Source organism: Trichoplusia ni, chromosome 6 (assembly GCF_003590095.1).
Source record: "Trichoplusia ni isolate ovarian cell line Hi5 chromosome 6, tn1, whole genome shotgun sequence".
NCBI lineage: Eukaryota > Metazoa > Arthropoda > Insecta > Lepidoptera > Noctuidae > Trichoplusia > Trichoplusia ni.
The window spans coordinates 8,875,140-8,898,214 of record NC_039483.1 but is presented as its reverse complement, the minus strand read 5'-3'; the positions used below and the strand labels follow the sequence as shown (position 1 = coordinate 8,898,214).

At 36.7% G+C, this 23,075-nt stretch overlaps 1 protein-coding gene across 2 annotated transcripts; it reads left to right on the top strand.

Annotated features, from left to right (window-relative positions):
* Positions 1–17,470: 17,470 nt before the first annotated feature.
* On the top strand, positions 17,471–22,157 carry LOC113495253 (sulfotransferase 1 family member D1-like). Of its 2 annotated transcripts, none has more exons than XM_026873890.1 (9): positions 17,471–17,575; positions 18,305–18,391; positions 18,745–18,879; positions 19,231–19,330; positions 19,602–19,773; positions 20,195–20,327; positions 20,557–20,651; positions 21,443–21,611; positions 21,963–22,157. In XM_026873890.1, the coding sequence occupies exons 2-9, from the start codon at positions 18,313–18,315 to the stop codon at positions 22,076–22,078; spliced, it is 999 nt and encodes a 332-aa protein (XP_026729691.1). In that variant the 5' UTR covers positions 17,471–17,575; positions 18,305–18,312; the 3' UTR covers positions 22,079–22,157. The 2 variants fall into 2 exon arrangements, with proteins under 2 accessions (XP_026729691.1, XP_026729690.1); XM_026873889.1 differs by lacking the exon at positions 17,471–17,575 and adding an exon at positions 17,777–17,876 and having other exon boundaries at positions 21,963–22,156.
* Positions 22,158–23,075: the final 918 nt, after the last annotated feature.

The window sequence follows — 23,075 nt, the reverse complement described above, 5'->3', positions numbered from 1 at the left end:
TTCCAAGTTTGAGTGGCTACGGTGCTGCACCGAACTAGTCGAATTCGAACTTTTTAAATTGGAATTATGAATACAACGAAGCTAAAGTCGTGGTGGCACCGCGGTTATCTAGCTAGCTTTCATATTAGTAGGTTTGTATTAGTCGTGTACCTAGGGCACCATTTAATACCACACGAAATACTGAGATCTAGAAAAGAACAATTTCCAAGAGCCCTCCTGGCAATTTACGAGTTCAGCATTTAACTGACTTAGCATCTAATATATAAATTCTCTAGTCCTGTCTCCTTCTGCAGTTCTTCGACATAGGAATGACATTTTAGAATCGTAATTCATTAGATCGAATATGATAAATGATTCTAATGTGCTCTTTGAAGCGGACTGGCAAAAAAATAAAAATAAATTATAATAAATTAATTTGATCGATAACACTGATTGAATAAATGTATCACTTATGACTACTTATTGATAAATATCATCTAATTTTCCTCTTAATAATTTTCACACAATTTACCTGTACAAGCTAACAAGATACGATATTTTAACACGAATGACTAACGTGATTAATCACCAATAATAGTATTTTTCTTCCTTAAACAAAAACTGATAACATCAAAACAAAAATGCGTAAAATATATTTCTGTTATCAACTGACGTAGTAAAAATAGTTTACTACGCAACACAGAGTATAATTGTTTGTTGTAGACAGCAATTTTTTTTTTGATCTAGTGAAATACCTCATGGACTTGATTCGCCCTGGAGTGGGCAAAGGGAGCAGGCAAGGCAGCCGGACTCTTATTGGCTAAGCTTACTAAAGTGCTTTTTTATTATTTACTGGCATGATGTTTTTGCGAACATTATGAAAGGTCTCAGGTTTAATGACAAGGCACGCACCGACATTTTGTTTAACGTGCTTTTTGGAAAATTAATTTCCAAAATCACAGCTTTTGTGTAACGGAATCCACTTTAAAATGACCTGATCTCTTTTCGGTCGTTTCGGATTTCTTACCCATCAGGCTAAAAGAGTAACACTACACTATGCGCAGCTGTCTGGTGTCTTGCGACACTAGCCGCTGTAGCCGATACTGGCCAGGACATTATTATTATACGAAGCACAAAACACCAATTTCGGGGCAGCAATTACAGTTCTCATAATTCTTACAGCCCTTATGTTATTAAGTAACGACCCCATAACGTTACCTACTCTCAAACCATAGTTAATTGCGTTCGGTGGTAATTTGCGAAAATCCATAGAAAATTTATGGTTTTCAAGGGGAACTCTTATAGCCCTCCGATCCAATTCCTTTGCCTGTCAATGAGAAACGAGCGGAGTCTTTCACCCTAATAACCTTAATTCATGTTGTAATGAAATTCATTAGCAAATGCTTGATTGATGATGACAATCATTCAACATCCTGATGGCTCTGTAGATGAGTGACACACATTCACTATGCCGCCTGTTTCCGTGAACAAAAGGCACTTCCAAGCATAGTTACTCGTGTAGTTCCAAGCATTGTATAATAAAAAATGTTTAAAACAAAGTAAAATATTTTGTCTTTGTAGCAAGCTTTTTGGTGACTCTGTAGTTAAATAATGAAAATATATCATGTCGCGAAACAATTCTAGACTGATCGATCTGAAGGCGACTATTCCATAATTGTAAAGGCCTGTCCAGTCGTCGAAACTAAACAATAAGAAACTGTCGGCGAAACGTCCATAGGTGAAAAGTTCTATCGAAACTCTATGAAAATCTCATAAACGAAAAGACGGTTGCAGATTCAAATTTGAGGATGGCCGGGTACCAATAAATTAATTGTCACCCAACCGAATTGTTTTTCTTTAAGACTATTAATATGATAAGTTTATGATAAACCAATTTTTGGAAAAAAATACTACCAAATAAACTTATTCAGACTTGGTATCTTAATAGATTATCAGATGATGCGACCACGCGGAATAAAAGCGCTCACCTCACATTTTATTCTCATTTAACTGGACAGGTATAACACATCCTTAAACAAATGGACAGTTACCTGACAGGTGGTTATCTCATGACAAATGTTATGGAGTTAACACTTCGTTCTTATCTGGACTAGACAACAGTTCACTCACAATTTTTACGCAGTAAATACTACAACACTGAGTCAGCCCTCCAATGATAAAATCGGATTATGAGTTATTATATCATAATATACGAAACGCGATAATAGTACTTTACCTGATATTTTTAGTTGTATGCGACATTTTTTTCCTTGTTAACAATTTTCCTGTTATTTTGACTTCTAAAAATATCTTAACTTTTACAAACGTTAGATAGTATTTACGCAAGATAAAAATTAGTTTGTTTTTGTTTGACATGACTCGTAAATTTAAGGAAAATATCATTATTACTTGTAAGATTATAGTTTACACATGCGTATTTATCGGAACGCCAGAGTAGTTTGACAGTTCAACTCACGACCCCCCACCGATGCGTCAGCGCATGATTAAGGACTGCGGTTAGGTCTGAAATAAGTTGGACAAAACCTGTTAAAAATAAACTATTTCATTTAAATTAAATGACGTTCCATTTTAACTATTTTTATATTCTGTCATATTGCCTGCTTTTTATTGAACTTAATGAAAATAGCTATTACTGTATTATTTATGTACAAAAATAGTTTTTCAGTTTTAACTAACAAAAAGATTAATGCTTACTATGTTATAATTAAATATCTTAGTAGAAAAGCTTTGTAATTAAGATACAATATGTAAGCATTTTGTAAGAGCCGCTGTTACGGGAGTTACTAAGAGATTGTCAATGGAGTGGATGTCTATTTCGAGAGATGGTGTTTTTAGGAAATTATCTTTTTTATAAAATTGATGTTAATAATGCTACATGTGAAAAGTTTTGTTGAGTATATGTGTTGAATGACTGAATTAAATCACCTTGTCTGGCTTCGTCAAAATCGATTTAGGTTCTTAAAAAAAGTTTTAGATTCGGGACACTTTTACAATATTTAAATGAAAGATCTAGATTACTTTGCTTTTTTCACACTCACTTTTATTGTCTGTTTGTTTGTCGATCCGGTTTGATTTTTGCAACACAATTTGAGGCACTTCCCGATAAGCTAGCAGGCTGAAATTTTCAGGGTGGCTTCAAACCTAATAAAAAGCTGCAAAGTTTTTTCTCTACTATGCTTTTCAGTCATCGACTTGGTTGTCGCTTATCAAACTATCAGCATAAAACTTTTGACCGTTGATTGCACTTATTACTCATCGATAATTATCTTTTACAACATTCCTTCAATAAATTATTTTTTGATAATCTGGAACTTTGAAATAAAACCTTCGTTTTAACATCCTTGTCGAATTATTTGGAATATTCTCTACTTATGTCTCATGTTAAAATCTTTTAAAAAATCTTGTTTTTTAAAGTATGCAAAAGTTTGATTCAACGACGCCGTGGGTTCCAGTTTTAAGATTCCCTCCAAAAAAGACGTCATTATTATACATTTTCATTTTACTCTTGTCATAATAAGGCCCAGTTGTTTCCGCCGATCAACAGCCGTGACAGCTGGACATGTAAAAAAATCTCGGATGATTTATAATAATAATAAAATTAGCAACGCTTGGTACGAACAATAATTTGACGTTTAACCCCTTACTGTTGTTGGACTCGCACTTGACCGTTTTATTTTTATTTATTTGTTTCTATTTTATTGATATATTACATGAGCTGGACTCTCTACAGCACCACAGTAATCCCCACAGTGACCTGATACCTGCCATCCGCACAATTAATTGTACCTCCTCCACTCCTTCCTACTCCGCCCGCAGCCAAAGGCAGTCAGGTTACACATGTTTAGTGATGAATGGTGTAACAATGGGACTTCATTAGCGCCTCGAGACACGTTAATTAATTTCCCGTCACAGATTCCACTCGCATACATCTTGCCCACGTATGTTTTGTGCTAGGTATTTGGTAAATGAAGATCTCCTCATCACTGGATACGTAGGTATGTTGTTTATATATGACGGCGCGCGGATTAATTGAGAATACTTTGTTTATTTCGACGATTTTAATTGATTGTGGAAATGTGTATTAAGATAGTCCATAATTATTATTATAATGAGTAAGTGGTAAATTATAAAAGGGAGCGGGTTACCCCGAATAGAGTAGTAGGTGGCGCTAGGTGCGACGACGTTCGTTTTGCTTGTCAAGACAGTTGTCATAAAAATAGCGAGCACATACTAACCTATTGGCTCCAAATAATATTCCATCTCAACCGTCCTATTGTATTCTACTCCATAATGTTATAAGTTCACATTATACAATCTACAAGATAACATTGACGCTTTTATTTCGAACATCCCGTCGCTCATACGCCCAAGATGGAGGCCAACCTAGACTGTTCGGAAAATGTTCCTGACGCTCCCACATCAGAAGTGGGATTACCAGCGACGCATCGTAAAAGATAAATACAGGTCAGCATGAAAATATGTCCTCAGAAAATTATTGCGATTGTTGGAAATATCTTTTTGCAATGCAACTACGAAATACATTTGGTGAAGATAATATAGACCGTTTCCTGGAATAGCATGCCTGAATTGAAGACGTGTTTTGGCAACATTTGATCAATTGAAAAACCCCAGCTGCAAATTTATGGCGATTACTCAATAGAAGTCGATGATTGATATGAGTTATGAGCACCTGAACCGCACGGATGAAGTTCTTGTCAGTGGAGAAGACTGCTATTGCTTTTACATTGGCGCACGCAGCGATGATAGAACCACGATTGTACAGTATTGCATTTACCACAGATATTAAAAGTCGCAGTAGACTGCAACAAGAACTCGTCGCGCTTACTTTTAGAAAACAAAGCCTACTATGTATGAGTATACCATTTCGCCGATAGTGGCAATGAAGTCACGAGTAGAAGACGTTCCAAAGGCCTATAGTTGTGGCAAGCAGGATTACGTATCGAATGAGTGCCGCAACCGTATAAAGAAAACGATCAAGTTCCTGTATAAGCTTCTAGAAGACAGAAGTGAGGTTGTTCTGAAATCGGTATCGACGATAAAGCAGTTTGTACGAGAAAAAGCAGGTTGACAGATCAAGCATTTGGAAGAAAGCGGATTGATTTGGTTTGAAATCTAGATTTGAAAATGAAAATTGGCCAACTATATACTACGTTGCTGTCTTACAATGCGTACTAAATTGAAATTCGGCAAGACGTTTAAAGGTTTGATGGTTATTGTACTAAGTTAATAAAGAAAAGCAACGCACGTAAGTGAATTTGTCTTTGCTAAATGGAATGTAGCATCATCACTTCGAGTCAATTGTATGTGGTCAAGTCAGTTGTATGTCTTGTGTTTGAAAAAAAGAAGTGAGTAAGTATAACGATTGTAGCCATTAGGCGAGGTATCGGAAGTTTAAGCAAAATGTCTTGAGTTTGATTTTTGTATGGTGCCAATATTGACAACTAATTATTGCTCTTATTACAGCTTGTCGTCTTATAATGTCGATTCAAAGAGACAGTTATTTGCGGAGGAGGAGCGACCTATGTCGACCGCTATGTCTGTACCTTAAAGTCATCGAGGGAAACTGGTGCGAAGTGCGGAGAGTGATCTGATCGTGTTGCGCTGTGTGAGCTCCAGCGAGTATCGAGTTAATTTGAACTGGGTGCTTATGGTCAAGCTTTCCTTAGGATCACTAACACAACGGTGGGTCGATTACAATTTATTTTTGATAAGGAGCGGCATATTTATCAGTATGAGTTGATGGCAGTTTCGTTAAGAAGTTGGTTATTTAAGATTTTAAAGTTATTGATTTACAAAAGGGGCTATGTATAGGACAAATAAAGTGTCAAATTGAAAGAACCAAGTTTAATGTTATTTTGATCAAGGTTTGAGAAAGTGAGGTTCTCTAGTAGTGGGTGTTGTGTTTGTAACCGGATGGAAGTTACGTGTGGTAGTGACTGGATAGAGGTTACCCGTTGTGATCGTTACCTAAGGAGGTTGCATGATCATGCCCGGAGGGAGGTCATTTTGGTTTGATGCTTATGATTGGATTAAAGTTATAAGTGTGATGATGAACATTTCCCAGGGTTAATCAAAGTTAAGCACTGATATGTTATAATAAGTTTCTTATTGTTTGAATGATAATAGGTGTTATTGCACATGTCATTGGCAGTTATGCGTTCTAAGTATAAGGCTGTTAACACTGTTGTTACCACTAGTAAAGATTTTATCCAAAGTGTCTATATCTTTAGTCCGAAAACTAAGTACCGTTCCAAATAAAGAACGAGGTCGAGAATGGTGATAGTATAGAATTTTAGGTCAATGGTCGGGATCGAAGCAGAGACCGTGTTAACTATGGCAGAGGTGGCGACTGAAGAGACTATGGTGACTCTGGCTGAGATTGGGTCTTGGAGAGGCCATGGAGTCGGGTGGACTCAGTATTCACATGGAATGCGTGCGGACTTTGTATGACTCAGATTCCTGCTTTGAGATTCGTGATTAGTTCCAGTAGTGAGTTGCTGGTGGCAACTGTAAGATTGTAGAGTTACTTGGTAGCTCTGACTTAATGAAAGGTTTCTGGTAAAGAAGATACAGATGTTAAGATAAAGTCAACTATTATAATCATGATAACGAATGACCGAGTGGTGAGTACTGCTGTGTTGTTCTTTGATGCATAATGATCTTTAATAAAGCAGACTTTAGCTGACAAGTTTCCAGGCTAACGTAATACAATGCTGTGCAATACGTAGCGATATTTTGGGTTGAGTCAACGCGGCCGTGGCCGTGCGGACTTAAATGACTTTGTCCTAAAAATTAGGATTTCATATTTTTCATAAGTAAACATAAAGAAATATTCTTGGCTGAAAACAAATGTTGAATTTTGAGCTACGAGGTTTCCGTTGGTCAAATAAGACCCAATCCACGTAAGTGTGGAGCCTGAATTTGGAACTTAACTGAGTGAATTTTTGTTCTTGGTTTCTTGTACTTTTGATAATTTGTCCCTGGGATACTTCATGAGTAGAATGTGCCGATGACGGCGCGGGTAAGTGAGTCCTACTTGTGTGGTTAGAGGCGATCACTACTTAGCAGTTGATTCAATTTATCAGTTGGACTGTGTGGCACCGATTGGACTGTGTGTTGGCCTGTGTGGCAAATAGCCTGTGTGGCAAATGGCCTGTGTGGCAAATAGCCTGTGTGGCAAATAGCCTGTGTGGCAAGCCTGTGTGGCAAGTAGCCTGTGTGGCGAGCCTGTGTGGCAAGTAGCCTGTGTGGCAAGCCTGTGTGGCAAGTAGCCTGTGTGGCCAGCCTGTGTGGCCAGCCTGTGTGGCCAGCCTGTGTGGCAACGATTAGCCTGTGTGGCGACGATTAGCCTGTGTGGCGACAACTATCCTGTGTGGCACAAACTAGCCTGGGTGGCGAACCTGGTTGGCATTCAAGGGCCTATGTGGCATTGGTGAGCCGGTGTGTTTAATATTTGCTAATCTATAGCTATAGCTGTAGTTGGAGTATAGTTCGGAGATGGATTTTATAATTTTTAAGATAGATTTGTGGAAAATGTGTCTTATGAGAAATGATAAGTGATCAGCAGTCACCCAATTGGTCAGGAAGGCCAAGACGAGAGTGTAGTGTATCATTTTATCTAATGTTTGCAGACAACAACGATGCACATGAGACACACGAGGACGTGTGACGACGCAGGACGGCCGTGACGGCGCGCGGATTAATTGAGAATACTTTGTTTATTTCGACGATTTTAATTGATTGTGGAAATGTGTATTAAGATAGTCCATAATTATTATTATAATGAGTAAGTGGTAAATTATAAAAGGGAGCGGGTTACCCCGAATAGAGTAGTAGGTGGCGCTAGGTGCGACGACGTTCGTTTTGCTTGTCAAGACAGTTGTCATAAAAATAGCGAGCACATACTAACCTATTGGCTCCAAATAATATTCCATCTCAACCGTCCTATTGTATTCTACTCCATAATGTTATAAGTTCACATTATACAATCTACAAGATAACATTGACGCTTTTATTTCGAACATCCCGTCGCTCATACGCCCAAGATGGAGGCCAACCTAGACTGTTCGGAAAATGTTCCTGACGCTCCCACATATACATATAAGGATATTCTATTATTGAGGAGTTGCGAAATAACCACAATTTGTTTCTCTGAAAATACAAAGAAACGACATTAAAATTAACTGATATACATGTGAATGAGGTATACAACCTCATTTGTAAAATACCTAGTTTGCAACCTCCTTCAATGGTCAATACTGGCAGGCTGGCAAATTCAAGCGGGATATTTAAATTAAGAATAGTTTGTGTAAGATGCAAGATGTCATGAGCTTAATTAAATATTGCGTATTATTAAAGAGAGGAATGATTAAACTTGTTAAGCGATTGCGGTGTTAATGTCGTGAATATAATGATAAACAGATTTATTAATTTAGAAAGCTAGAATATGTGTAATGAATGGACAGCGCAATGCTGGACAGTGTGTTTGCGTCGTTTTTTCTCTCCAGCATGCTTAGCAAGCGGTTGGGAAATGTAGGAATATAATTATGTTTCGGCTAGGAATAATTAATAATGAGTCTTGATTAAGTGTTTAATTGAATATCCTTACCCTATCCCGATGTCAGCTAACCTGACACTCCAAACGCTGACATATTAATTTATTTAGTTTAAAATGCTCAATTGCGCACTCCTCAAAGACAAACCGTAGCATAACAGAAGCGATCGATCGGTCTGTACGACTTCTCGGCTACGAGTCGCTATTTTAAATTACAATTAACACTAAGAACTCGTTTTAATTAATTAAAAAGCCAGTAAAGTTAGTGAACATGAATGTAACAATTTTAATACACCCAAAAAGCTTTCGAGAGATCTTTAATTAAGAAATAATATTTGAAAGAGCGCTGGACGGCATCCTGGTCTCAACTGTATTGTGATCCAATGTTTAATATAACTTAGAAATTTAATTAAATACTTTGTGTAGTTGTTTCTTAAGGCTGTGCTGGCGACAGTATGTACAGACAGCAACAGTCGTACCTTAAAAGTAACGGATTTTGAGAACGCCTGTACATATTCAAATGCAAAGTGTTGCAGTTGCGTTTATGAAAAAAAATAGGCTTGACAACTGAAGTCTGCTGAAAACTCACTGAGTGCTAATTTTCTAAAGCTTATCGAAAATTTTCAGTGTTTTGCTGACTGTTTCGCTAGCTGTACACGCTGACTTTCATTTTGATTACTTATTATATTTAGCCAGGTGAATAGAATGGGTTTGTGTATAAATTCGTAAAAGGTTTCAGGTTTATTTTGTTAAAATAACGTCAGTAAATTATAGAATGTTTAATTAAGTTGTCTTGACCACCTCGCTGTAGTTATAACTTTAGAAAGTTCAATTGTGAAAGTAATTTTGAAAACGAAAATCAAAAATGACTCTACAATCTTTCTTGTGTGTGTTACCGTGTTGTTACATGTCCTTCGTTCACAACATACACACATTTATAGGTTCGCACCCTTTTAATAGACTAAAAGAATAAAATCATTCGCATTTGATAACTTGGATTTCCAAGTTCCCAATAGATTAACTAATTTAATTTAACTTTTAATTTAGTCCCTAACTACATCACCATTGTTTAAAAGTACCAGCATTCAATATTCAATCACAATACATCAATAAATCAACTTATAACTCATTCAAATGAATTCAATTGAGCTTTACTTGACTAACAGTCAGTTACGATTCAACAAAATATTCCCTCAGTGAACCATTGAAAAATAGGCTTTACTACTCGGAGATAAGGTAGACTGTAACTGCACAGGTGTTTTTGTAGGTTTTATCTCTGGATTAAGTCGAAATGGCTAAAGGAAGAGCGCATCCAATCGGAAAGAATTAGATTATACATGAATCAATAAGGGGCACAGACGCACAGTTTGTTCACCGGTTTAACACAACCGGGCTTAGGCTTGAATTAACGCGACAAGTGATTAGGTGTTCGTTACACATTTTCAAGGCTTTGTAGGCGCTTTTTAACTCGGGTTCATTGTGTATGAGTTATGTGGGTGCGTGGGAAGCAATCCGTCGCTTTTCCCTTTTATGTGAAAATCTCTTTGTGTTTATAAAATTATTGGTTGGCGTGTTCGCAGGTTTTGAATGTTTAAACGAGATTTTTCAGGATCGTCAATGCGGAAGGGAATTGATAAGAATCAGGCAACCAATACCCCTTAAAGAGAGATAGTAGCTCTGGTTGAACCTTGGAAAGCGGTGCCTTTCTCCCAATACTGCATCAGTCTCACTTATATTTATATTGTAACTTTCATGCAACCGGATTGCCCGACTAGTGGTGGACCCAACCGGATTCCTTAATCTGGAAAGAAAACCGTTGCTGCGTATAATGAATCTCACTTAATAACAAAATATCACATATGACGAATTATCAGAAAATACTAAGAATAACTGAAAACTAAATTAAACTATAACCTATTGCGTTATACGTCCTATTTTCATTTAACACGTTCCGGGCAATTCCTAAATGTTACCTTACCTCGGCTCTCGAATCGTACAAAATTAAATGTAGCGTCGAAACACTACACCTAAACAATTATGAAAACAAATTTAATAAACGCATTTTACTCCGACTTGCGCCAAAATGCAACAAAGAAAGTCGGACTTTGTTTAATCCTGTTTCAAAATGGCGGCATACAAGTTAGAGGCTTACAGCTTTTTGTAATTTTGCTTATGACGAAAAGCACATCACACTATTAGTAACTGCATGGTGCGAAAGTACCGCAGGTTCTAAGCCCGTATACACCCGTAAAAACGGATCCAGATTCATAACTTGCATCTTGAGTCTTGGTAGTTTTGCATGTAATCAGAGAGAGCTATGTCCGAGAGAATTCTCATAACGGAGAGGTAACCTAAATAACATAGTGGAAACTTTGTAATAACTGTAAAAGATAAATAATGCATAAGTAAGTACATCTATACTAATCTATACTAATCTATACTCTATACTAATATATAAAGCTGGAGACTTTGTTTGTTTGTTTGTTTGTTTGTTTGAACGCGCTAATCTCAGGAACTACTAGTCCAAATTGAAAAAGTCTTTTTGTTTTGAATAGACCATTCATCGAAGAAGGCTTTAGGCTATAAACCATCACGCTGCGACTAATATGAGTGAAGATAGGTACAATGGAAAATGTGAAAAAACAGGGCAGGTATAAATCATAACTTATATCTTCTACCCACGGGGACGAAGTCGCAGGTAACAGCTAGTATAAGTATAATATGGATGGGAGTGGCCGTTAGCACGCAATGGGACAAAAAAGCAAACAAAAAAGTGCTACTTTTTTCCTTAGTTGTTGTTATTGTAATTTGTGTTGACGATATTTTAGCATGACATGTTATGATAGTGTCACAAAATAGATACGGATAAAATATATTTGATAAGCTGATGGGATTAAATGTGGGATTATGTAAAAACAGTTGACACAGCTACTCTATTAGCAAACGGCTCAATTAGTTATTTTTTGTTACTTTAGTCCTAACTGGCGGTCAGTACCAAACAGCTGATGAGGTTTGTTTAGGGTTCGGTGATTAAATAATACACATATATGTTCTCCCGTTCAAAAGTCTGAAAAAACGAGAACAAAAAAAACAGAAAATCTGACCTCCTCAACCCAGTAACCCGTTCAACACGATACCTCGTAGTTAGTCTAGTTGTCAGACTTTCTAGACACACAATAAAACGTGTCTTCCGAAACACGGAAGAACTCGTTATATTTAATGGTCACCCGTCCACCTACGCAGAAGCTATGATCGATCAACTTGTGCAGTTATACCTTGCCTATGAACTGCTCAGGACAACGAAAAATTTGTGGTTTTCAAATCGCCTTCCGCTCGTACCTTAAGCGTGAAACTCATAGAAGTTAGTAGAAAGATTTAAAGTATTCATTATACGGCTGCTGGGGGCTGATAGTTCCAGGACCAGCCCGCTGCCTCGAAACCTGGAACTTTGTATAATACGGTCAGCTATAACAATTGAAAAATAAGAGGAATCATAAATAAAGAATCCGGCTTATTAAAAAAGTTAAAGGTAAATGATCGGTTTGTACCACTTGTAACTGATCTTTGGGAAAGTAATAAATTGATCTATTTCAAATCAAGTCAAAACTTTCCCTCAATTAAAATAGTCTTTAAATTTGAGGCATTATCTGAAAAAAAATTGTCTCATGTAAAAAATAAAAAACATTCAAAATAGTCTTTGACGTGTAATCTATTTAATCTGTAAAATTATACCCTTTATTGTCATTATAAATTAAATGGATTATATCTATACACCGGCTATCGAATATAATCGGGGCTTACAAGTGCGTTTAGTTCAATGAATACTGAGGTCTAGGAGCCTACCGCCACGTCGTTAAGTAGGAGTGCGGGAAAGAGAGAAAGCTCTACAGTGTAGTACGCTGTCACTCTCACACAACTACAAAAATATTAAATTGTAATATCGTGGTAGGCGGGACTTGAATTACTCCGGCTTGAATGATTAAGGACATGATGAATAACCGTTACTTTGCGATTTTTGAATGTTCAATAATGTTTACATGCAGTTTTAAGTGCAGAAGCACTTTATCAAAACATTTTCAATTGACCACAATGATTGTTTTATGCAAGCTGCGAATCCCAGACTCAAAATTTAGATTACTAGAAATAACTTCTATTTACATACAATATGTATGTTTGTGTGTGTGGTGATGAAAGCGTAACGTGCAGACAGACAAGTTCGCTGTACATACTATTACGGTTGGAAGCTTAGCTTGTAAGCACAGGAAACAACAATTGATCTTACTAAAATATCTTCGAAATTAAAAATGTTATTTACAACTGTTCCAATATTGCTTAAGAAGTGGTGATTAGCCGCCTTTACTCAGCCATATAGACAACATAGTCGGAGATGTAATATTTGGGGTTTTGCCGTTGCCTACTAAGTGTAACAAGATAAAATAAAAATAAAAAACCGCTGCCAGATAAAGCTTTCATCTCCCACAACTTTTAAATGGATCGATTTTTATCAAACATGTTTAGGAACACTCGAGCATAATTCACCTTAAATAAAAAACTTCATTGAAATCACTCTATCCGTTCGGGAGCTATGAGGCCACAGACAGACGCGTCAAACTTTTGCGTCAGGGGTTAAAACGGTCTATATCCAATATTGCTTGTCTTCAGATTATCCAGCATAAAGTCCACATTTATTATTCAAATTAGATAATATCTTATGACACATTGTTATTGTGTGATGTTGCAAAACAATTCATATCAGTATGGAATGTGATTTTTCATCGTTAATCGTTCGATAATTAAGTTCAGTACAATTTAAGTACGATCGTTGAGGACAAGTGATTAAATCAGAATTAACGTAAATATATAACGTATGTTATGAGATTATCATTAATTAGTATATGGCCTTGAATTGGAAATACTTAACTAATCTGCGGTAAACAAAATAAATGTAAAATTTTCAAAAGTATTTTGCGATTCTATATCCTATCCTACCAGCCTATAAATGTCCCAGAGCTCAAGCTTATGCCCTAAAGAGAATGTTTAAGCAACGATTCTCACTATGGGTTGGCGATTCAAATATAAAAGTTTGATAAATTTAGTCAATCGCATTGAAATGAAACTACTTTTACGGATTTTATCGCGGTTCAATTTTAGATTTTATTTCCCGACGTTTCGAAACCTTTGCAGGTATCATGGTCACGGTCAGACTGAGATGGCGTTCGTCTTGACAGTATATGTTGCTCGTTCTACCTTCATATTTTAATTAATTATTTGTGGTCCAACAGTATGAGCTCACTGTGTCTTGATGTCCGTGACCATGATAAAGGTTTCGAAACGTCGGGAACTAAAATCTAAAATTAAATCGCGATAAAATCCGTAAAAGTAGTTTCATTTCAATGTCAAACATTCGCGTAAACCTAAGAAACCACAATCGCATTGACCAAAAATCTGACAAATATTTACAGCAATTCATTAACGCTTACAGGATGGTCACTCAAATATTTGAGTATGCTCTCTAATTATTATTGCAACCATCGTGAGAAGGCTTCTAATTGTTTTTATTAACTTTTTACTCAAGCATAATTATCGGGACCGCCCGACAATAAGAACAACTAACTTATGACTCATTATACAGTATCATTATTTTCCTTTGATATACCTCAGAACATACCTTAAAGAGAAACGCCACTCCACACGCTTTCGTAGCTGGTAAGGTAAAAAGGGCTCCCTATTTACCTTAAACGGACGTCGAGTGCACGGCGTTAGGATAATTGTTGAACTTGGACCTACTAAAAACACCCCCTTATCAGCCAGAGTCACGGGAGGCTCACTGTTCTCTCTGCTCGACTCTGTAAGTCCTGTTCCTTAATAAGTTTTACCCCATCTCTCCCATAAAATTCTTTTTGGACATAGAAGATACGATAGGCAAAAAAATGGAACAAAGACAGGCATATTATGTTATTTGGAGATAGTATTTCGCAGTAATTATATTCAGCCCATATCATCAGCCGCCAGACGACCCAAGTGCTTCACGTATCATTACGTGAGCACGTAATTATTAGTTCCCATAATGAGAAGGCAATAATCACTCAAAGGCGAAACGTCTAGCAATTAAATGTGCGCGTTGATTAGAGCTAGATTCCTATGTGCACACAGCGCGACGCCCCGTCACTCCGCTCGTTAGCCGCTGCGACACTTCAAAGCAATGTCACCTTTGTTGCTTATTAAGTTTGATGCCGTTATGCCATTTGTGTAATTAAATTCGGAGAAAGGTGTCATTTGTTGGCCTCACAGACATGAGTACGCGTAATCCTCCTATAGGTTGGCTACCGATTTGCAGTTTTTGATGGTCAAAATGCGTCAAACAAAAGATTTCAAACAATCTAGTATTGAAAACATTTTTATTAAGATCACGCTTCTAAAAAGAACTAAGCCATGTTCTTTTATCTGGGATCAAATGATTTGTCATGAATCGAACGAGACCAAACTCAAGTGGGCTTTGCCGTTTAGAAGCGGGGATTGTAAAGTCGTCTCCACCATCAGCATTCACGTCACGCAAAACTTCAGCTTAATTTATAACCGGGAAGTGGATCAAATTTAACGTGAAAGATTTTATTACAAGCACAGGGAAATATAACCAGCAACTCGCGTCCGTGCTACATAAGACATGTTTCTCAGGATGACACTACTATGAAATATCCATTTCACATCTACACAAAATGATTACCATTGTCCTTATTCATAAGCCTGAATTGATGTGTTATTCATCAACGGGCTCCGATTGATGTCAGCCCTGCAATCTCCACAGCCTGTCACTCGCGATTCATAAGTAATGAAACTGAATACAGACCCATCCGCTATTAAAACATGTAAACGAATCCGCGGTGAATACGTTATCAAGTGTTTACAAGATCCCAAAGCAAGGATTAAAGATTTGTGAGATTTTCTCGCATCCTAATTATGTTTGTTTCTTGGTATTTACAGTTTTTTGGGATAAGTTGCATTTTTTATCATTTAAGATGACTTGGATTCTTTATTTTTAGACATGAAAATATTTACAAACGAGGAGTTAATTGAAGCATTCTCCACTAGTCAACCTTAGGGTGATGCAGATATAAAAAGAAGTAGGTACCTACATAGGGTATTACTTATCGTCTGTCTAATGACGAAAAGTTTCGGACTTATACGATCATCTAAATGTCTAAATAATTTCAAAAGCTTATGATTCGTATGGCTTTTGCTTTAAAAAAATCCGCGGATTTTTTGAAGTTGTAGTTGTAGTTGAAGCAATTTTCATAGACTTTCTCACTATGATATTAATGCTGGTTTTAATATTTTCGAAGCGACTAAGCCAGTCCAAATAAAAACAAAAATATTTCAAAATGTCTTTTTAACTTTTAACGCACTATTTCTACGAAATCCTATTCCAAACCTACTATCCCATCACGACATTCTTTCAAGAGATTATTTAACATGTGTAGGTACTGAGCTTATCTCCTCAGCTGCGGTAGTTATCGGTAACACATGGCTTCCCTTTCCGTGTCGTGACGTACACGATGCTCTGCCTCTTTAAGATAACACCCACCCTTGAAAGATTCAAAACGTGTTAGAGAAACAAGATAATGCTTGCCTTTTTAGGATCCTAACGCAAAGGGTAAAACTGCATCCTATTGCTAAAGCGCCGCTGTCCGTCCTTCTATCTGTAACTAGGCTGTACTCAATACTCAATATTTTATTTGCATGAATATGTATGTATCTAATGAAGTGATAGTTGAAACTTAAATACTTAAAACAATAGGCATACAAATAATATTTTAGCAGACTCCCGTACTAAAGCAAGATTATTTATATAAATAAACTTATACTTGGTAAGTTGGTAGATTAAGCGCTGAAGCCAAAATGAGGTTTATTTTTAATTTGGTTGTATTAAAATGGATAAACGCACTTCACATGGTCTTTTATCCTTTGGGTGCCAATGTTTTAGATTTTCACTTATCAATTATGACCTTATTATTAGCACACTGTCAGACAAAATATTGTTTTATCATGTCTGATAATAAATAATCTATATCTGAATATATAAAGCTGAAGATTTGTTTGTTTGTTTGAACGCGCTAATCTCAGGAACTACTGGTCCAAATTGAAAAAATCTTTTTGTGTTGAATAGACCATTAATCGAAGGCTTTAGGCTATAAACCATCACGGTGCGACTAATAGGAGCGAAGGTGCAAAGGAAAATGTGAAAAAAAAATAGGGCAGGTATAAATCATAACTTATATCTTCTACCCACGGGGACGAAGTCGCGGGCAACAGCTAGTTAAATATAAATTTATGACCATATTAATACATTCCTCAATTGGTAAAAGAATACGTGACCTACATTAGCAAATTTCTGGATCGTTTAACCTGTATTTATGAAGTTAAACAGTATTATTTAACCAGCGCACTTGTTCACCCCACTAACTCAGTTTCCACTTTTAATTAACTTTTACGGTACCTTTGAGAGGATTGTGACTCATAATTAACAATTTTCCTGGCAAAGGGGACAATAAAATATCAATAAATTTGCAATTAGCGCATTTTAGGTAACTGCTGAAGTTTATGTAACTGAAAAAGCACTAGACATCGATAAAGAATCAGTAAAAATGCACTCAAGAAGTCCTTAAGTTAATTGATGATCAATGCTAAATCCTCTTCTATATGTGAAATGGATTTTGTCTGCAGTCGCAGTTTAGAAAAACGCAAACCGTAGGTACGTAACTAAACACTATCAGTTCCATTTGTACAAAAAACCCGTGAATCCGATTGGCGGACCAAAACTAAAATCTAATCAATGAATTAATCAATGAATTCGGCCTATCAAGGTCCAATGCTAGAAATAGGCATCCTCCAAGGCGCCACAACACCTGGTCTCCCACATCACGTCGTGTCCATCGGGCTGGAAGGCGCCCTACCAATTCCACGCTCCAAAAAAAAGAGACCAACCATTGCACATTAACTAAGGTATAAAAGATAGTCAATCCTCTTCATCTTAAACTCCATCTACGAGTACGAGAGAAGAGAATAGTTCATAGGAAAATTTTATTTTATTTCATGTCTCTGAAGAGTGATTTCCCAATGACAGAGGTCGATAGGAACAGTTATCAAATCCATTGATAAGACAACAAATAATGTCAATGCTAAAAAATAATCCATAAAATATAGTTAGAACGATAATTCAAAATTGAGTTAATACAATTTGTTTGTGCCTGCTAACAGCTGTCAGTTATTTTTATAGTGTTTTATTAAGAAAATATTACAAGAGGTAAGGTATTAAAATAACTTCTTATTTTTACGCACCTTGTACCTAACTATTAACGTTTTTTTTATGCACTATGTGGTTATCAAATGGTTTATCGTGTTTGTTAAGTGGGATATTTCCGCGTAACATGCATTTACCTGCAATGGCTGAATGTTTCAGACAGGTTGTATTGGATGTGTAGCAAGCAGACTGATAAGGTGATGTCATAGCTCCGTGGAGATTGTTTTGTCTACCCTTTAGTTCTTGACCTACCCTACACACTAAACCAAATGTGTCTAAAATGTTGCCTCAAGGTTAAGAGTTTGTCGTTTTAAATTCGATTGAAATTGGTGTTAGGTGGGCAGGACTTCCGTTAGTTCAAAAGCAAGATAGTAAATACAACATGGTAATAGATAAAAAGTAAGCGCTAAATATTGTATTTTTTTTTCTAGATTTCAACATGGCTGGTCTAGAATTTCCTCACGAAATCACGCCAGTTACCGAAGAGGAAGATAAAATTATCAAGAAGTATTATACAGGTAAGAATGTGAATGTTAGTAATCAGAATGAGCGTCATGCCATCAAAACGTTGTGAAGCTGTGTCTTTATCGGCTAAATTAAACTATTTACCACAAAATTTGTTTTATCCTGTTTTTTTGTAACTTGACTTCGTCAGATCTTAACGACTCGAAACTATGCGTCATAGTCACCCTTGATCACCCATGCATTTGCTGGTGACATAGGTGTCAAAGCGCTGGAGAACTTACCCAAATCTAAATTATCATCCATCCGAGCATGTGGCTGAGAACAACTGGGTACTTTGCAAGCGTGTTCAAAGTCATACCTTTACTCAACTTACCCAACACCTTCACAAATAAAATGGTCATTTCAGGATATGCCAGGACATTTGTCCGCATGGGTCCTGAGAAGTACATCCTGAGCGCTGGTTACGGAGACCACGTCCCAGAGATCTACAACCTAGAAGTTAGACCTGATGATATTTGGGTCACCACCTTCCCGAGATCAGGTAAGAAAAAATTATTTGTCCAAGTACTTCAAACCATGCACCGCTGTTCTGTTAACCACTAGCCAAAAAATGACGACATAATAAAATTGGGAACCTTGTCAGTTTTAAGTCAGCTAATAAAAGGGTTTAGGCAAAATTTTCTTCATACAGTTTTAAATTGTCTACGTAAAACAATTATCATCTACATCATTTGGTTGCGTTATGCCATAGATGGCCATCCATCGACAGACCGACCCTATGAAGCGTACCTTGCAGTGTGATCGAGTTGTAGCTTAACCACGAGCTCTTCATAATATGTCTTCATCTTTCAGTCTAATCCAATGACAAACAGTAATATTGACCAATTTTTAGGTACAACTTGGCTGCAGGAGATCGTGTGGCTAATCGCTAACAACCTAGACTTCGAGACGGCGAAGAACGTCTCCATAACGAAGAGATACGCTTATATTGAGTAAGCCTCAACTTAATATGCTGGATAGCACCTCTTTATATTTAATTAATTTACACATTATTAACAAGTTCCTATTAACATTTTTATCCTTGATTTTCCTGAATCTTACTTGCATTTCCCTATTTGTTACTGTATTTATCATGGTAGAATACCTTGCCCAATTTCGTCATTTCTTGTGAAGAATTAAAAAAGAATTGCTACACAAATTTTCATTACGGTAATATTATTGAAATAATAATACAGAGGAACTAAACACTTTGCCATATTACAGTTACAGAGCACAGAGGTTCGAGATCCGGCCCGAGTCGAAAGACCCGAATTTAAAAGTTCTCACGTGGACACACGACGACTTCCGAACATTTCCGGACATGACGTCACCGCGATACGTCAAGTCGCATCTGCCGCTGTCTTTTCTACCCCCAAAATTACTTGACACAGCTAAAGTAAGCAGCTTTTCCTTGTTCTGTTTATTCCTTATTTAAGGGTGGTTGAGAGATATACAATAAATATTAATGAAAGTAAAAAAAATACCAGTTTAATCACACCTATTTTCTCCGCGTCAGCTTATGTTTAAAGATACTAGTAAATAATACTAACTAGATTACACTTAAACCATTATAAACCTCGTTCAACATTCTATGACATTATAAGAAGTTGATTCATAATCATTTACTTGATAACGCGTTACTCACCCGTGTTTAGCGGGAGAGCGCGCCTAGTTTTGGACCTAGGACTCCGGTTCTTAATCTAGTAATGGGCTGATTTGAGTCGGGAGTCGCGAGTCGAACGATTCAACTGGTCGAGCTGTACGTACACACCATAATTCTATGACATGTTTTGATATTCCTTTATCCCCAATTCCAGGTGTTTTACATAGCTCGCGACCCACGGGACGTGGTTGTATCGTACTACTTCGGTCACAAACTGTTCAGATACTTCGATGCGGATGCCGTAGTCGAGATGAAAGAGTTTTGGGATCTCTTCAAAAATGATTTAGGTAAATTGGTCTTTTAACATAGTTGTGAGACTCCATATAGTAGACAACTTTAGTCCTTTTAAGTCATTGAGATTTTTCGGCAGTAGTAGACTATAGGGCAATGGATTCTCACTTACGCTGTGTCGAATACTAATGGCTTTTCGATGTGGCATAACAGTAGAAAACTTTAGTTACTAAATATACTTACAATTATTCGGAAATTAGGTGGGACTTAATCTTTTGTTTTCAGTGATGCACACTCCAATATTACCGCACGTTAAAGAAGCCTGGCTTAAACGTGACCATCCAAATATGATGTTCCTATTTTACGAAGAGTTGCAAAATGTAAGCAATCATTATTTTATTTATCTGGAAAAAGTCCTTGAAAATCCCGTAAATTTAAGTTCAATTAATTGAAAGAGAAAAGCTGTATATTTAATTTGTTATTTCTGACCCTTTTTAAAGCGTGTTTCCACGAAGGTTCAGCGTGACAACCCGTTCACACGGACACGGTCCGTTACTTTTACTTTTCCAGTCCCTAAGTCACCCTTTACGACTCCCCGGGGGCGAGGGACATGCCTTACTGTAGAATATAGATAGAACTGATCTTTACTTATCTACGCGTAACATAAAAACGTCATCAAAAACTAAATTTGGTAATCTATAGGTTCGTTTTCGAATAGTTTCATGTATCTAATCGCTAAAGCCGTAAACAGGGGTATTTTTATAATTTTATATCAAATAATACAATGGCAAAAATAAGACGTCAGGCAGGATATATGTAGGATTTGACCTGTGATTCTGTGACTTAGATAGACGTAGGTAGGGTTTATAAAGCTGCACCTTAAGTCGGAAATGGCAAGTTTGTGTCCTATATCTGCCCTATACAAGGTTTAAGCATTTTGCATATTTGTTACATGGTTTTTTTTGGTCAGTTCTTTTTATTCTTCGACCATTACTCATAGCTTTTTCGCGAGGTCAATGCTTTTTCTTATCTCCCTTTTAGTCATAAATGGGTTTCATGGACGTCGGTAAATAATTTTGACGTGTTGCGTAAATTGTCGGTTGATTTACCTGTTTACCTACATAAGGCAAAAACAGCGTCCTTCTATAAACTTGCGCCATTTCATTTACAGGATGTGAGCAGTGTCATAGATAAAATATGCAAGTTCCTAGGTAAGGAATACAGTGCTCAACAGAAACAGCAGCTGATGGAACATATTGACTTTAATAATATGAAGAAGAAGCCGATTGCTGGACTGCCCAAGAAGGAGGAAGGAAGCGAGATGACTTTCTTCAGAAAGGGTAGGTATACTGGACTGTTAGCTCCCAACACAAATACTTCATATAAGATGCGGTTCTAGGCATGGATTTGTATACACGAGGTGCGGGTTCAATCCGAACGCATGCAAAACTACTAATGTGACTTTTTTAAATTACTTTCTTAATTAATCACCACATTAAGACACCACTAACAAACGATAAAGGATAACATCGTGAGGAAATATTAGTATCTGAAAACCTTCTCTGTACGGGAACTATTCGGGAATAGGCTAAACATAAACGTCAACATCCCTAACATAATATCCTATTATATTTAAGTAGAAACACTAGGAACTCATCGATACATATAAATTTGATTCTTCGCACTTACAGGCAAGGCAGACAATTGGAGACAATACTTCGATGAGGAAATGACGAAGGAGGCTGAAGAATACATGGAGAGGAACTTGAAAGATACTGATATGCGGTTTCCTTCTGTCATTCATTAATTTATAGTCCACTAATTAATAACTGTTTTATTAATAATAATTGCATTGTAGGTATTTAAATAAAAACATTCCCTTGTTTTCAAATCGTTTGTTTTTTCTTACGGTAGCGACGAATGAAGAACGTAACCGTATGAAGGCAATTGAATAAAAAGTATTCGCTTCATTCAATACTTGGAACTTTAAGTTGTCTCAAATTAACCGACATACACATAAAAAAAAACATGTATGAAAATCTTTCATATTTCTCTAATAAACCCTCCCACATCAACACTAGAGAAAATAATGACATTCAAGAACCTCATTATAAAACATGCGTTGCTTTCATATTGAAATGAGCGAGATATAAAGAATAAGGCACAGACAAGAGGTATCGAGTGCATTGTTGTGCAAATTGTTAGAACTTGAGAATCTGAGAGTAGCGCGCAATCACTTCGTTTTAATGGCGAGATACTGCAGTCAGCGTAAAATAAAATCGTATTTCGTAATGGACATGTTGAGTTAATGTTGAAAAATAATATGAGCACCAGGGTATAAAGCGGCCAAGGCCTCTTGCTGCTTAGGGATGGTTTGAGCATTTATCATCACAGCCAAGCTTGCTTAAAGCTTATAAATTTTAAAGTGGCAATGCGGGGGTAGGTACTCTTCATCCACCTTCAGTCACCTTCAAACCATATGAATCTTGAAAATTTCCTCAAAAACGCATTAAGTCTTTTTCAAAACATTTTTTTGTCCCCCCTACTAATTTTGATCAGAAAATTTCAGAAGATTTTCAGATCAGAAGAAGTCTTTTTTCCTGCCTAACAAAAACTACATTTCACAGTGACATCCACACATTCCGCATGATATCGCTCCCAATTGTTATCAGTTATCAGATACGAGTCATCGATCTATTTTTATATGAGCTTAGTCATCGTAATGGCGTGCACTATCCAAAAAAAGTCCCCGAAATTATCTAGTTTCGAAGTAACGAATTTTACATTACATGACTTTATGAATC

Coding starts and splice junctions, on each gene's coding strand:
- LOC113495253 (XM_026873890.1), top strand. CDS start 18,313: ATGGCTGGTCTAGAATTTCCTCACGAAATCACGCCAGTTACCGAAGAG. Junction 18,392..18,744: donor TATCAAGAAGTATTATACAG/GTAAGAATGTGA, acceptor TGGTCATTTCAG/GATATGCCAGGACATTTGTC. Junction 20,652..21,442: donor TTTACGAAGAGTTGCAAAAT/GTAAGCAATCAT, acceptor TTTCATTTACAG/GATGTGAGCAGTGTCATAGA.